At 39.3% G+C, this 14,554-nt stretch overlaps 1 protein-coding gene across 1 annotated transcript in view; it reads left to right on the forward strand.

Moving 5' to 3' along the window:
- Positions 1 to 14,554, forward strand: part of parn (poly(A)-specific ribonuclease (deadenylation nuclease)) — a 114,939-nt gene that overhangs the window by 88,857 nt on the left and 11,528 nt on the right. The window contains exon 17 of the mRNA XM_048609685.1: positions 9,747 to 10,008. Coding sequence (XP_048465642.1) covers positions 9,747 to 10,008 — 262 coding nt within the window. The remainder of the gene's footprint in view (positions 1 to 9,746; positions 10,009 to 14,554) is intronic.

Here is a 14,554-nt window from a genome sequence, read left to right on the forward strand (position 1 = left end):
CTAGGCCCGAAACGTCAGCCTTTCTACTCCTGTGATGCTGCTTGGCCTGCTGTGTTCATCCAGCCCTGCACCTTGTTGTCTCGGATTCTCCAGCATCTGCAATTCCTACTATGTCTGGATATGTTTGAAGTCTGATTTACATTATTTCCATATCCCCTAATGTGGAGAAGTGGAAGATAGGCTATGATCTAATTATATGGCAGGATAGTCTTGATAGGCTGAATGGCTGACTCTTGTTCCTCTTTGTTTATGAACAGCACTGGAACAATGGATTGGTAAGATGTGCCCTTCAATAACACTACTTTAATCAAGCGAAGTCTCTTGTGATTAGTTGAACCTGTTGTAAAGTACTGTACTTTTTTTTGGATCAAGTTCGAAATGCTTAACTTTCTCAGCATTACAGTTTTTAGTCCTGAGTGCAATTGAGTTCCAGCTTATTGTTTCTGAATCTCTGGCCTGATTCTGAAAGTTCAGGAGTTCACTTAGCAGGACTCCAGTCCTATTTCAGAAACTTGAATATAAAATCCAGGTTGAGACTCCAATGCTATGCCCCCAGATAGTTCTGTGTAGATGTGCTGTCTCAAGTGAGGCGTTGAACCAAGGTTCCCACCCACCCTCCCAGGTGGGCATAAATAATTTTGTGACATGGTTTAGTGCTGGCCAACATTTATACATTAATCAACATCTCTGAACCAGTTATCATACTTCTGTTGATGGGATATTGCTGTCCACATTTGGCTGCCATGTTTCTTACGCGAAATATAGTTAATTGGTTGAAAAATGATTTACTTGTGAAAGGTGCTACATGAATGCCAGCCACTCCTTTTTTTTGTTTCAGCAAAATTTTATCTATTTTCAAGTAATAGAACTTAAAAATCTCTTTTATAGTCTTTCCTCATCTGGTTTTCTTGCTTATGCCATATTTTTGATTAGTTAAGGAATCATATGCAATTTAGCTTCCTTTTTTTTTGCACCTTTACAAATATCCAATCCACTGAAACTTAGCACTTTGACAAGCAAAATAACCTTTGCTTTCACTGCCTGCCAATGTAAAAAGCTGTGGCAATCTAAGTTGCAGAGACTGGCAGCCAGGAAAAGTTGGTAGTAACCTGATATTTTGCCCACCACAAACATGAATGCTGTTGACCAAACTGAAATTGGTAGCTGTGTGCTTCCTGGTGCTCTGGTATTGTGGTCTAAGGCTGCCAGAATGAAAAATGAGATCCTTTTCATTAATGTTGTCAGTATTACCTGCATGTGTAGCTGTTAGAATGGTATTTTGCACTTTATAGAGAGCCATTGTATCAGAGAATTTAGAAACCTGATGCGTTTAAAGGTTGTCTTTCTTAATCCACCACCCTTGCTACCTCTGGAATAATGCACTGGTAGTTCAATTGCAGATGTGTGCAATTGAGTTCAAAAGCCACTGTGTCCTGTGAATGAGGTGCAAGAGGGCTGCTAAAGCACAGAGTGGCTGTATGATTTGCCAAGATTAATCAACAAGGAGTGGCACCAGTAGTGACTAAAACACACCCTAGAGATTAATGAATCACTCTGGCCTAAACAGATGGCTGGACAGGTGTGATAATGCAGCTATTGGGAAGTCTGTCTTGAATTGGTGCCACCTGTGTTCTGTTGAGACATACTGGCTCACAAGAGCTGAGTCATCATCTGCCACACAGCAAGAGTCTGTCAGTCTTACAATGTTCTATTCAAGTGCAAAGAGACTATTAAACAGTTGCTGCAATTTCTGTTAAGTGTGGATTGCCAATATTTTCATTCTGTAGCCAGCATGAAAATGTAGGATCTGGAGACTCTTTTTGTTTTAAAATGAAAGCTGAAAATGCTAGAAATATCTCAGCAAGTCAGGCAGTATCTGTGGGGGAGAGAGAGAAACAGTGAGCTGTACGTGTTAGGCCCAGATTGAAATGAGTGTTTCGCTCCACGAGCTAGCATGTCAGTTTGGCAATGCTGATTAGGGCGGCACGGTGGCTCAGTGGTTAGCACTGCTGCCTCACAGCGCCAGAGACCCGGGTTCAATTCCACCCTCGGGCGACTGTCTGTGTGGAGTTTGCACATTCTCCCCGTGTCTGCGTGGGTTTCCTCTGGGTACTCCAGTTTCCTCCCACAGTCCAAAGATGTGCAGGTTAGGTGGATTGGCTAAGCTAAATTGCCCGTAGTGTTCAGGGGTCTGTAGATTAGGTGGGTTATAGGGGGATGGGTCTGGGTGGGATGCTCCAAGGGTAGGTGTGGACTTGGTGGGCCGAAGGGCCTGTTTCCACACTGTAGGGATTCCATGAAGATTTGTCTCTGGGCCGTTTTGTTGGAAGTGGGTTGGGGTCAAATACAGAAGGTTGCCCAATTAAGTCCCTCTTGAAGACATTTTTTTTTTCAAAAAAAAACATCTTCCAAAATGGTGGCTGGCTACTGACGACATATTTCATTTAACATTTTAAAATATTGGAAAGCAAACATCTTTAAAGTAGAGTCTCTCTCTATTACCTGAACAAAAGCAGCCAGCTGCTGCAACTTGTGGAACCTGCCTCTGACTACTCATTGACCAGTTCATGGAAAATCACTGGTGGTTGTTTTCCTCGCACAATGATCTTCTGATCACCTTTGACCCTGAGGGGCTCATTTGGGGTTCCGAAGCCCATGGGGGAGAAGTCTGGCTCTGTGTTAGTGCTTCAGATCAATGACTGTCTACAGCACCTTGCTTTGTTTTTTTTTGTTTTTTTTAACTTTTTGAAAGTTAGTTCCAACCTCAGTTGTCTTCACAAAAGTGAAATGGTCTATGTGGATTATTTTAAACTCTTCACTTGTTACACTTTGTCTTTAAATATTCTACAGTTGTATTTACAGTTTGAAAATTGGCATAATTTCATAATTTTCTCATCTCTCTGCATTTCAAACTTGATCCAAAAAAAGTATGCAGAGTTCTTTAATCATATGTTAAATGTTGATGATTTGAAAATTATAAAGTCTCAGTTTTCGTCTGATCTGGGGAGAAGAATAAGTTATGGTCATTGCCCTTAATCCTGTTTTGGGAAACTTGTATCATGAGATTTTTCTCTGTTATGACTTTCCCATTTAACAGAAGATTTAGTTAAGAGAATTAAAATGCAGATGGCTACATCGTCACTGTACATTATCTAGTTGTCGGCTAGTGAACTGGGTGAAATACTCTCGATTTATTTCACACAGAAACATGGAGTGGTTTCTTTACAGCATTTAAATTTCGACTTGAAAGGGCAGTAGTGAGTCAGCAACTGAGCAGTTCTCCTCACATTCCTTCCTATTAAATCATCAACTCTAACAATTGGGGGAGGGGTAATTTTGTTAGCTTTGGAGAAATTTTTGCCAGTAGCATCGGCTGAACAGAAATGCTCAAGTTAAGGCTTGGCCAAGTATTGTGTTTATAGTCAAGCTGTCCTTGCAGTTGTGATTGCTATACAAAATGTATTTTATTCCCCCTTTTATTTATTCCTTATCTGTGGTGTTTGCTGAACAGCATCAGTTCCCATTCATATCAGTACCTTGATTTTAAAATTCTGACCCTTGTTTTCAGTTCCCTCTGGAGCCTAACCCCTTTCTCCCCCCCTCCCCTCTCTGTCTGTCTCTCTCTCTCTCTCTCTCTTTTTCTTCAGCTCTAGGACCCCACCCAGTCTGTCAGCACCTGTGTTTTTTTTTACTTTCTGGCCTCTTGAGCATTCCCGATTTTTAATTGCTCCACCTTTTTGGCAGGTGTATTTTCACCTGCTGAGAGCCTGAGCTGTAGAATTTCCCCTCCTTTTCCCTTATGTCCCTTAACATAGAAGTAAGCAATTTGGCGCTTCAAGCCTGCTCCATCATTTGATATGATCATTCGATATGATCATTGTTCATCATCCTACTTGGTGCCCTGTTCTCACTTTCAACCATGCCCTTTGATCCCTTTAGGCCTCAGACCTATATCCATCTCTTTCTGGAAAATATTGAATATTTTAGCCTCAACCACTTGGTGACAGAAAATTCCACAGTGTCACCACTCTGGATGAAGATATTCCTCCTTCAGGCCTAAATAGCCCATTTTGTATCCTTAGACTGTGCCCCATGACTCTGGACTCCTGGTCATTGGGAACATCCCCATCCGGTCCTGTTAGAATAATAGAATATTTTAATTTCATATATATGCAATTAATTTATGACTTTATTTTAAGATAACTTTAACCAAAAGCTAGTTTTAAAAAGGTTTTACCTGTCCAAATATCCTCTTATGTAGTTCAATGTCAAATTTGTTCCTGTAAACACCTTGGAATATTTTACAATATTAAACATGTCAAGTTGTCATCATTGCTGCCACCATGACAGAAAAACATGACTCTGGTGTATCACCCTTCTGTTTTGCTCTCTGCAACTTCCTTCTCTTTTGCTTTTTCTTGATGCTTCCAGTCTGGCCTTGGGGGGCCTGTAACCCACATTTCTTGTGTAGTAGTTAAATAAAATCCATTTCTTTCCCATTTTTTCCTTTTTTAATTTGAGCCCAGGTGAATCAAACTCTCAAGATCCAAGCAACAAATTGTTTAGAGCTCCCCAAGTATTTGAAACTTGATTTAAATCATGACGATTTCTAATTCCGCAAAGCTGATTGTTGATTTACTCTAGCAATATGCCAAGACACCAAAATTAATTCCTTTGCTCCGCTATGTTCCATCTGCTTTGAATGTTTTTCTATACTTTCATATTCTATCACCATTTTTCAGGGTTTCCCAAAGAGTGGGTCACAACTCACAATGGGATTGTAAACTCTGAGGTAGCTAATGGCTACTATGGAGCTGCAACTAAATTTTCAAAAATTCATCCATGGGATAAAGCAGCACTGACTGGATCAGCATTTATTGCTCATAATTGTGCAGCAGACAGTTAAGAGTTAGTCATACATTGCTTTAGGCTTGGAATCACATGTAGGCCAGATCAAACAAGTTTCCTTCTATAAAGGATGTTAGTGAACCAGATGGGTTTTTGCAACAATTGATATAGTCACCATTAGGCTAACTGTTTGTTCCAGATTTTTACCGAATTCCAATTTTTGCAATCTGTCATGGTGGGATTTGAACTCCTATCCCCAGAACATTAACCTGGGCTTCTGGATTATTTGTCCAGTGACATCATCTCTGTCATCCCAATACTGAGAGCTATATGGCTCCTTCTAAATCATCGGAGTATTTTCCAAGTTGGTGCCTAACCAGCCCTTTACAGAGGACTGAACTCTGTTGAAAATAGTGTCGAGATCCACGTGGTACTTCATGAAAACTTAAACTCTAAATGTAGTAACTCCACCCCGTCCTCCATACATTTTGCTCCTCTGGATCACAGCAATTTAAAAATGTCAAAATGGATTTGCACTGGGAAAATGTTTGGAAAGTGCTGCCATGTTTCCTTTAAAATATGTGAAACTTTCAGTTCTATGCTCCAATAGCCTTCTGCGCAGAGATTTCTTGTAACTTCTACCCTCACTTTTTTTATTGAGTATTTTAAATTGACAATCTTTTGTCACTGTTTTTCAACCAGAAGTGGTAGTCTTTCCTTTCTTAATTTCTTTGGGAGTTGAATGTAAATCTCCACGACACTGTAAGCAACCCAGGAGAAAAAGAAAATCCTTGGTGCATTTTTTTTAAAAAAAGTTTATTTTCTTTTGATCATTTCGGCTATTCACTCTAATAATGAGTTATGCTGATCATGATTGATGGTCAAGAATGATCTAAACATTTTTGAGTCCACTTATTTACCAACTGGTATGGAGAAGATCACGTGTCATGAACATTTAAAATGGTGGGCAACTTTTGGTGAAGAGCAGTTAGAATTGGGATCTCTGAAATGAAACCTCCAGGATATATCCAACCGTAGTTAACAATGCTCTCCTGATTTCAATGTGAAGGTGCTTGGAGTTGCTTTGTTTCTGGTCAAGTCGCTTCCTCACTGAACGTGTTGACTACCAGTACAGTGACTCGTGGTTAGCACTGCCGCACAGCGCCAGGAACCCAGGTTTGATTCCAGCCTTGGGTGACTGTGCAAACTCTACACAAACGTTCTCCCCGTGTCTGCGTGGGCTTTCTCTGGGTACTCTGGTTTCCTCCCACAGTCCAAAGATGTGCAAGTTAGGTGAATTTGCCATGCTAAATTGCCCATAGTGTCCAGGAAAGTGCAGGCTTGGTGGATTAGCTATGGGCAATGCAGGGTTACAGGGGTAGGGGTGTAGGTCTGGTTGGGATGTTCTTCAGAGGGTTGGTGTGGACTCCATGGGCCAAATGGCCTGCTTCCACACAGTCAGGATTATGTGATTCTATCAGATGTAAAACTATTTTACTGCTCTATCCAAATAGGGGACATTGTGATAATGGAGCCTCTGTCGCAATCCTATTGTTGAATTGAAGACTGTTCAAAGGCAGAACTGGCAACCCTTGATTGGTACTGCAGTTTACTGCAAGCAAAAATGTCAAATAAATGTGAAAAAATGCATTATCAATTTTGTTACTTTTAAGGGGGTAGAAAAACACCAATGTTATTTCCTGGAAGGGACATTCTGACTTTAGCTGGTCTGACCTGCATGTGATTCTAGACTCTGAATAATATGGTTGATTAACTGCCCTCCAGGGTGTTAGAGATGGGTAATCATGATGGCCTAACCAGCAATGCCCACATGAATGAATTTTTAAAAATTACATGTAAATTCATACTTTACATCTTAGGATTAATGACTGACTCAATGACTTCCAATTTAAATACAATATAACCCACAAAACCTAGTAAAGTTTTTTTTTTGTTCTTCGGCCATTTCCTAATGGTAGATAATGCCAAGTCATTTCTGTTGTTATGAACATCAATCTGTTTATAATTAATTGCATCCACTGCTATTCTAGTTTTTATTTCAGGAGTGTAAGTGGATTGGTAACTCCTTAGCTGTAACACAGGGCTTGGGTTAATGATTAGCTTTTCCTTAGTTTATTTAGCTTTCTTTCTGGATGGCTTTAGTGGCATTTTTTTTTAGATTTTAGTTTGTTTTGCGCAAATCAATGGAGTTTTTCTAAATTTGAAAATGTCGTACTTGGGAGAAACATTTCTCCCATTGTTTAATTGTATTTAGCAAGCTGAAATATTGCAGTCGCCAAACAGTTTGAGTCACAATAGGACACAGTGCTGTAAAGAGCCAGTTTAATGTGCTGATTCATCTGCTGGAGGGCTGGCCATGTGCCAAGACTTGGCATGTATATCAAAGGCACTGTGTTGAAAATCAGCTTTGGCATGAAATAATGTTGGTAAATTGTTCTATTGATCTGCATATAACTTTTTTTTTTAAATGTCATCTTAAACATAGTGCTGATTGGACACTAGTTCCAACCAGCTTTTTGTTTCTTTTCGCACTCTACTTTTTATTCCTGAAATTTGCTGTTCATTTTGAATTGTACCAAGCCAGCATTTTGGCATGATAATTAGCTGGCAGTGCATAGCTGAAGCTGCTTCAATTAACACCTTGCCACCAGTTAGTTTCCAAAAACCAGTAAGAGCCTTTAAGTATATTCAGTACCTTTTTTAACTTTTTGATAATTATTGTATGCCTCAATGATTTGGCTGTTCACCTCTCCAAATCCCACAACATTGGTGGTAAAGAAGACAGACAGAACTGGTGTTTTTGAAATTGTGAAATGATAACTATTTAACATGTTTAGGAGTTGGATGTTTTGATTAGTCTGCTGTATCTTTAACATTCAGTGAGAACTCACCTTTAGGAATGGCAGTTGAAATCTTTATTTGTAAACGGTTCTAATAATTCTCAGGCCTTCTGTGCAATGGAATATTGCTTTTGGGGTTAATTTTCTCAAATGTTGGATTTCCCTAAATGGTGGTCTGCTGGTTCAATCACTCAGTATTATGTTCTAAACTGTGTTGTGATTTGAATATTCCAGATTTGAGCCAGAAGCATCTGGGAAGTCTCTGTAGAAGTCTTATGGCCAATTACTATTGCTTGAGCAACTATGCTGATGGTACAGCACTATTATATGTTATTTGGGAGAGTTGTTTCTCTTAGAAAAACAAACACATTTCTGGAAAAGCTCAGCAGTTCTGGCAGCATCTATGGAGAGAAAGTGGAGTTAACGTTTCAGGTCCAGTGACCCTCCCTGAGGGTCTGAAGGTTCCTCACCTGAAGAAAGGTCACTGGACATGACACGTTAACTCTTCTTCTTTCTCTCCACAGATACTGCCAGACCTGTGGAGTTTCTGCAGTAATTTGTTTCTCTTTCTGATTCCCAGAATCTGCGCTTCTTTGTTTTTTTTTGTTAGTTTTTCTAACATGTTGGGTTGTTGTGGAACATGGTATGAAGGTGTTCAAAAAGTATTCAGCAATGGCCTTGTTTGTGATTGAGCCACTAGAACATAGATGCTGTGAGAGATGGCAAGATTGAGGTGTGACCATGAATATTGGTAGGAGAGTTTACACAGGGGAAAAAAATAGTTAAGGTAGGACAATGAATACTGGAGTGAAAGAAGGCAGCATTGGGGGTTGAAATAATTGTGGATGGAGAAGCTCCATGCCAGTACTTTTTTGGAGGGTGGTAGTGGAATATAGTGATGCAGGATTTTAGTGAATAGTAAAGAATGAGCATTTTAAAGGGAAGTCAAGAATGGTGATACAAAATGAAGCTCTCACAGGAGGAAATGGTGCCAGAAGCATAACAGACTGTGGTGAAGTTTGGTTGTAAAAGCCATGCTGCCACTCAGGCAGGGAGTTTTCACTAAGAGTCAAGACACCACTCATCATGGCCTTGACAGTTTATGCAGTCAGTACAAGCACCTGCAATTAAGCCATTCTTTCCAATGGCCTTGTTTATGCATTCTGGAGGAAGATCTGTTTGCCGGAGTCTGGGAGAAGTGAGTAGGTGTTTGTCAAAATTGAACTCAAAAGGTAAGCTAGGCAAAAACTATGGTGAGCAAAGAATGAGATTGCTATTTACAAGGTAGTGATGGTGCCTTGGTGTGTTCTTCTAAAGATGCTGAGAAAGGGAAACTGAATTGAGTTGAATTGAACTGAATCACTTTATTAATTGAATAATGAATGATTGAATCATTCATTGTCATTCATTATTCAATGTAAAAATACAGTGAAAAGTGTGTACCTTTGCTGTACATACATGGTGCCATTCACATTATCTTAGAATAAGATTTTAAAAAAAGTGTCCACCTTTCCTTTCCACTGCTGCAGTTCCGCTCCGTGCTTTCCAGCCCACTCCATGCCACGTTCATTTGAGAGGAATTCAGACCAAACCTGGGGTGATGACTGCGGAATTGCAATGTCAAAAAATATTGTGGAGGGTTGAAGCAGGAATTTGGGATGGCACAGCTTGGGAGACGAGAAATGGAAGGTAGCTTGACTGGGTGATGGGAAAACAGCAGAGAATGGGCCAAAAAGGGCAAAGAGAATTGGGGGGGGGGGGTGCGGTGGGGAAGAAAGAGGGGGGTGCAGAAAAGCAAAGTGATAGGCTGATGTACAGTGTATCCATTTAAATATATGTAGATTGGATACAGTGGAAATGGAGCTGACCCTTCTTATGTCATAATATTTTAGTATTAGAAGGTTGTTATTTCCAAAGGAGAAGTTTCATAGCTGGTCTAAAAACAGTAATGCAAAGCAGGCTGTAACACTGCCATCCTACCATAAATTGGTAGCATTCAAAATTCAGATGTAATTTCTCTAACTTTTCCCTTCACAGATTTGATAGGTATTTCTAACTTTTTTGGATCTGATTTGTTTGAAGATCTGATTTATCTGTATTTCACTTCAGCTGTAAACACCAGCAGGTATGCAGAGAGTTACCGAATCCAGACATATGCAGAATACATTGAGAAAAAGCAGGAGGAGAAACAAACCAAGCGGAAATGGACAGAGGAAAGCTGGCAGGAAGTGGAGAGGAAGAGGCTAAAGACCCAGTATGCCCCACAACCTTACTTTAACCAGATGTTTGATTTCAGCAGGTGAGTACTGCAAAATTGAAAGTAAACTATATATGAAGGTAAATCCACAGTTGCAGGTAGATAGTAAATTCTGCTTTTAACTTTTATTTCATAAGCTTTTCTTAAATCTTTCATTAAATGTGTCAATCAGAGGTATGGGATACTGGATATTTCTTATTTCTGTAAAGTTAAGATGAGAGCCTTCTGTTGCAGCTCTTAAGTTTGTGCATTAAATTAACTTGCAACCTTAAATATTTTAGCTTCCCAACATTTGAATTAAACAGCTTTTGGCACCAAAATGTTACCTTTGGACCCATTGGTAGGAATAGAAAGCCATTAAGGAGAAGAATGGGGCAAAACAAAAGTCAAGTTATGGTGGGTTCAATGATATGCAAACACTTCACAATTAAACATTCAATTGGGAAGTTTTATTTGTAGACAGTTGCACTTTCCCAAGGGATTTCCTGTTTGAGGCATAAGGAACATCAAACTATTCAGCCCATGCAATTTAAGGTTTAAATGTCTAAAAGCACCCATAAATTGCCAATTTGTTATCATTTGAACTTTGTTTCTTGAGATAACGATTTTTAAACTCCATTTTTACCAGCACTTTCACAGCTAGTTTTTAAAATTGCTGACTTAATTTGGAAGGAGAAATGTGAAAATTAGCAAACTGACAAAGTATGGTTGAGAATTCTCGATTTGAGAATATAAGGCTTGGCCAATCTGGATTGAAGAAATGGTTTGCTTTTCAGTATTACTAAACCTTGTGTTCTTTCGCATCATGTTGAGTTCTAATGTTCAGACTCAAGCTAAGGTATTTTTATATTCTCATGTAATACTGTCTGAGCTGGCATTTGAGACAGTAATTGGCACTATAAAGTTTTTTTTATTTCGTTTACATTTGCCTGTGGGATTCATTGCTTAGTTACTGTTAGTCCACATTAAATCCTGGTGTGGTTCTCAAGTTAATTAAGATTCAGAGTCTTTTAATTGCTAGTTTCTCTGCCCAAGCTGTTGCCCTGGGAACAAAGAAATCAGTTATAATGATAGCATGATAGCTTCCATTCTGTCCTGAATGTACTCTGAGCTCAGTGCAAAATGACGTAATGACTTCACATAGCAGCATGCTATTAAGACTGGATTGTTTTATAAATGTGTGGTCCGTGCAGGCAAACCAAGCTGCCAAAGCTTGCTTTTTGTGTATTTGGGAATAGAAGTTTTAAAGCCAAATTTCAACAAACTGAATCGGGTTGAATATACATTTTTTTGGGGGACTGGAAATCCTCTTTTAACAGAGTCCACTATGCAATATCAGGGGGGAGTTCTTTGAGCTTTTTGGAGCTCCTAAATCGTATTGCTCATTGGGCCTTTTAGTTTGTGGAGGTGCCAGAAACCAAGTACCTGACTTATCAACCATTAAAGCCCTACCATTTATCTTCCCAGTGAGAGGGATGTATAATGAGCAGCCAATCCAATATCAGCCATTTTGTATCCTGTTGAAAGTTTTGCCCATTCTGTCTAGTTAATAAATGTAAATGAAGGAGAAACGGAGTTTCAAGTTAGTGCCGAAAACTTTTCCTAACGCTGAGTGAATTAATGAAATGACAGTCACTTGTATAATAAGTGTCTTGTATCTACTCTTTTCAACTGTTCTTTAACTCTCAGCTCAAGCAAATCAAGTTTTCAATCCCAGCTTGCACTTTTGTTGAAATTATCAATCTCTCTCTGTTTCATCCATGTTTCAGCAGTGCCTGTTGTACTTCTCTTCCACTCATTAAGTTGGCACTTGTACCAGTTTTTTTATTTTTAGGTCATCTTGACTAACATGAAACAACTCTGCCATCGCTCAGTATCCACAATCATATATTCAGCTGGTCATGACGATTTCCCTAGAGGTTTATATTATGAAGACAGGTTACGTAGACTTGTATTCCCTCAAGTGTTTTAAGTGTTTATTTAATTGAAATATTGAGGTAATTAAAGGACTGTATAGGGTAGATGGAGAGTAACTAGTTCTTCTGGTAAGAGTGCAAAACAATATAAACTTTAAATTTAAGCATTCCCTTTAAAATTTGAGGAATAATGTTGGGAAAAGCAGCATTTGACAAAGCACTGTTGGAATTTCTAATTCACTGCATCGGCAAAAGTTGAGGTTGGAGTCAATTGGAACTTTCAAAACCTGAAGTTAATAGTTAGAGACCTGAGGTAGGTAGATATAGTTAAGATGTAAATTACCAACCTCCTGTTCCCTCACTTGTCTTTTCATTGTAGACATGCATCTTTCCTCTGCAGCTTTTTGACTATTGTTCCATACCTATCTCTTTAGGAATACCCTGAGGCAAATCATGGGCTAAAAAAACTTTTGCCCTGTTGATTGATTTTTTTTTTTTTTTTTAAATTGTCATGTGTACTGGAATACAGTGAAAAGCTTTGTTTACAAGCGGTACAGGCAGATCATAGTAAACAAAGGATGTGCAGATCAAAAAGACTTGGAGGTATACAGGTTACGTTGCACAGGACGTGCACTAGGAAAGATCAGTGTTAGCAAGATCAGCATTATTTGAGGCTGGACAGTCCATTCTTCAGTCTGATAATAGCTGGGAAGAAGCTGTTCCTGAACTTGCTCATGTGTGTGTTCAGGCTTCTATATCTTCTGCCTGATAAAAGAGGTGGTTGGAGATCAGTACTGGGGTGCGATCAGTCTTTGATGTTAGCAGCCTTTCTGCAGCAGCGAGCCATGTAAATGGAGTCTGTGGATGGAAGGCTGGCTTCTGTGATGGTCTGGGCTGTGTGCACCACCTTCTGTAGTTTCTTACGGTCCTGAGCAGAGCAGTTGCCGTACCAGGCCATTATGTACCCAGACAGTATTCATTCAGTGGTGCATCTGTAGAAGTTGGTGAGGGACCTTTTTATGGATGTGCCAATTTCCTGAGCTGCCTGAGGAAGAAGAGGCATTGTTGTGCCGTCTTGACTGTTGTATCTACGTGGGAAGTCCAGGACAGGTTGTCAGTTATCGTCACTCCGAGGAACTTGATGTTCTTCACCCTCCCAACCTGGGTTACGTTGATGTAGATGGGGACGTGTTCTCCTCCTTTCTTTCTGAAATCCAATGGTCTAAGTGATGTGATTCTGCCAAAGATAATTGTACATACCTTTCTTTAATCCAATTATGCTTTTACATCCTGTGACAATTATCAGTGAATATCGAAGAATTGTATGTACATCTTGAGATGAAAAGTGATACACTTTGCGCCTGTCTGATCCCATTTGGCAGGTGGTACAAGCATGAACCTGTTTTTTGGACTAAATCTGGGGATCATGGTATTTAAAATCCCTAAGCCATTTCTACATACAGATGATCAAAGTTCGAGGAAACCAGCAGCGTACTGGCAAGCGAGAGGAATTTCAGCAGCCAAAGATGGCAGTTGGCACCAGAGAAGGGAGCCTTATTGGCATGTAGGTAATTTTGTAGGAAGTAGGTTAAGAAGCGTTCTTGCAGCACTGAGGTTAAGGCAGGTGCAATTCAGTTTTTTTCTTTCTGGGGCTCAGAGAGTACTCCAGCCTCTAGTTTCAAAGGATTTTAAGTAGTCTTCCATGACTAAACTCTTCAAGGTGGTCAGTAATACCAAACCGACTCCAAGTTTACAGTACCAAAGACGTGGATTTATATCTTAACAGAAATATGAAGATACACACTTTTTAAACATGCTAAAAGGTTAAATGTGTGGCAATAATGAGACAGTCTCGGTGAATTCTGTAAACAAAGTCGCAGCTTCTGAATTGATTAGATTCTGTTGCTTGCATCTTCTGGTACAATGTTCTATATTATTGCAGCATATTTTAATGTGTTTCTCACTGCTCACTGGAAACAAAAATCTTTTATCTGATCAAATTCAGAATGTCCGCAAGTGTTATTTCAAACTCCAGAATTTAACCCTGTTGGTTGTCAGATGGGTATTTCTGTTAGCTCTTCAGGGCTATGGTTGTCTGCTTGGCTCAATTGATAGGCTTCCAATATTGCTTGAGGCAGCTCATACTCGAGTGGTGAAGTGTTGTATTGTTAGAGAGTGTACCCCTTTTCAATATGATATTAAAATGAGGTGTCAGTCACTGCTTCGTCAATGTGGCTATTGATTATCCTATGGCACTATTTGAGAAGAGAAAGAAAGATGTTCTGGTACACTCGCCAACATTCCTTCCTCGAGCAGTAGCATCTAAAAACAGAATGGTTTGTTATTCATATCCTCGCTGTTCATGGAACATTGCTAGTCTTGACAGTTCGCATATGTAAGAAAGACTGAAAATTATTGTGGAAGTGTGGAATGAAACACTGCAAATGCAGTAAAACATGAAATAAAATTGTAAGGAGTCCTAACAATTTTTTTCATGTAGCCATGAAAATTAGTTTACTAATCAAGTTTACTACTTTTGTAAGGAAAAGACAAAATTATCTGGAACTTGTTAATATTAAATAACTGAAAGTAACCACTTTGAGTTTTTAATCAAAACTTAGTCATATTTAAGTGGAATAACTAGTTAACACATTGACACATGCACACAAGCT

Source organism: Rhincodon typus, chromosome 21 (genome assembly GCF_021869965.1).
Source record: "Rhincodon typus isolate 14 chromosome 21, sRhiTyp1.1, whole genome shotgun sequence".
Taxonomy (NCBI): Eukaryota; Metazoa; Chordata; class Chondrichthyes; order Orectolobiformes; family Rhincodontidae; genus Rhincodon; species Rhincodon typus.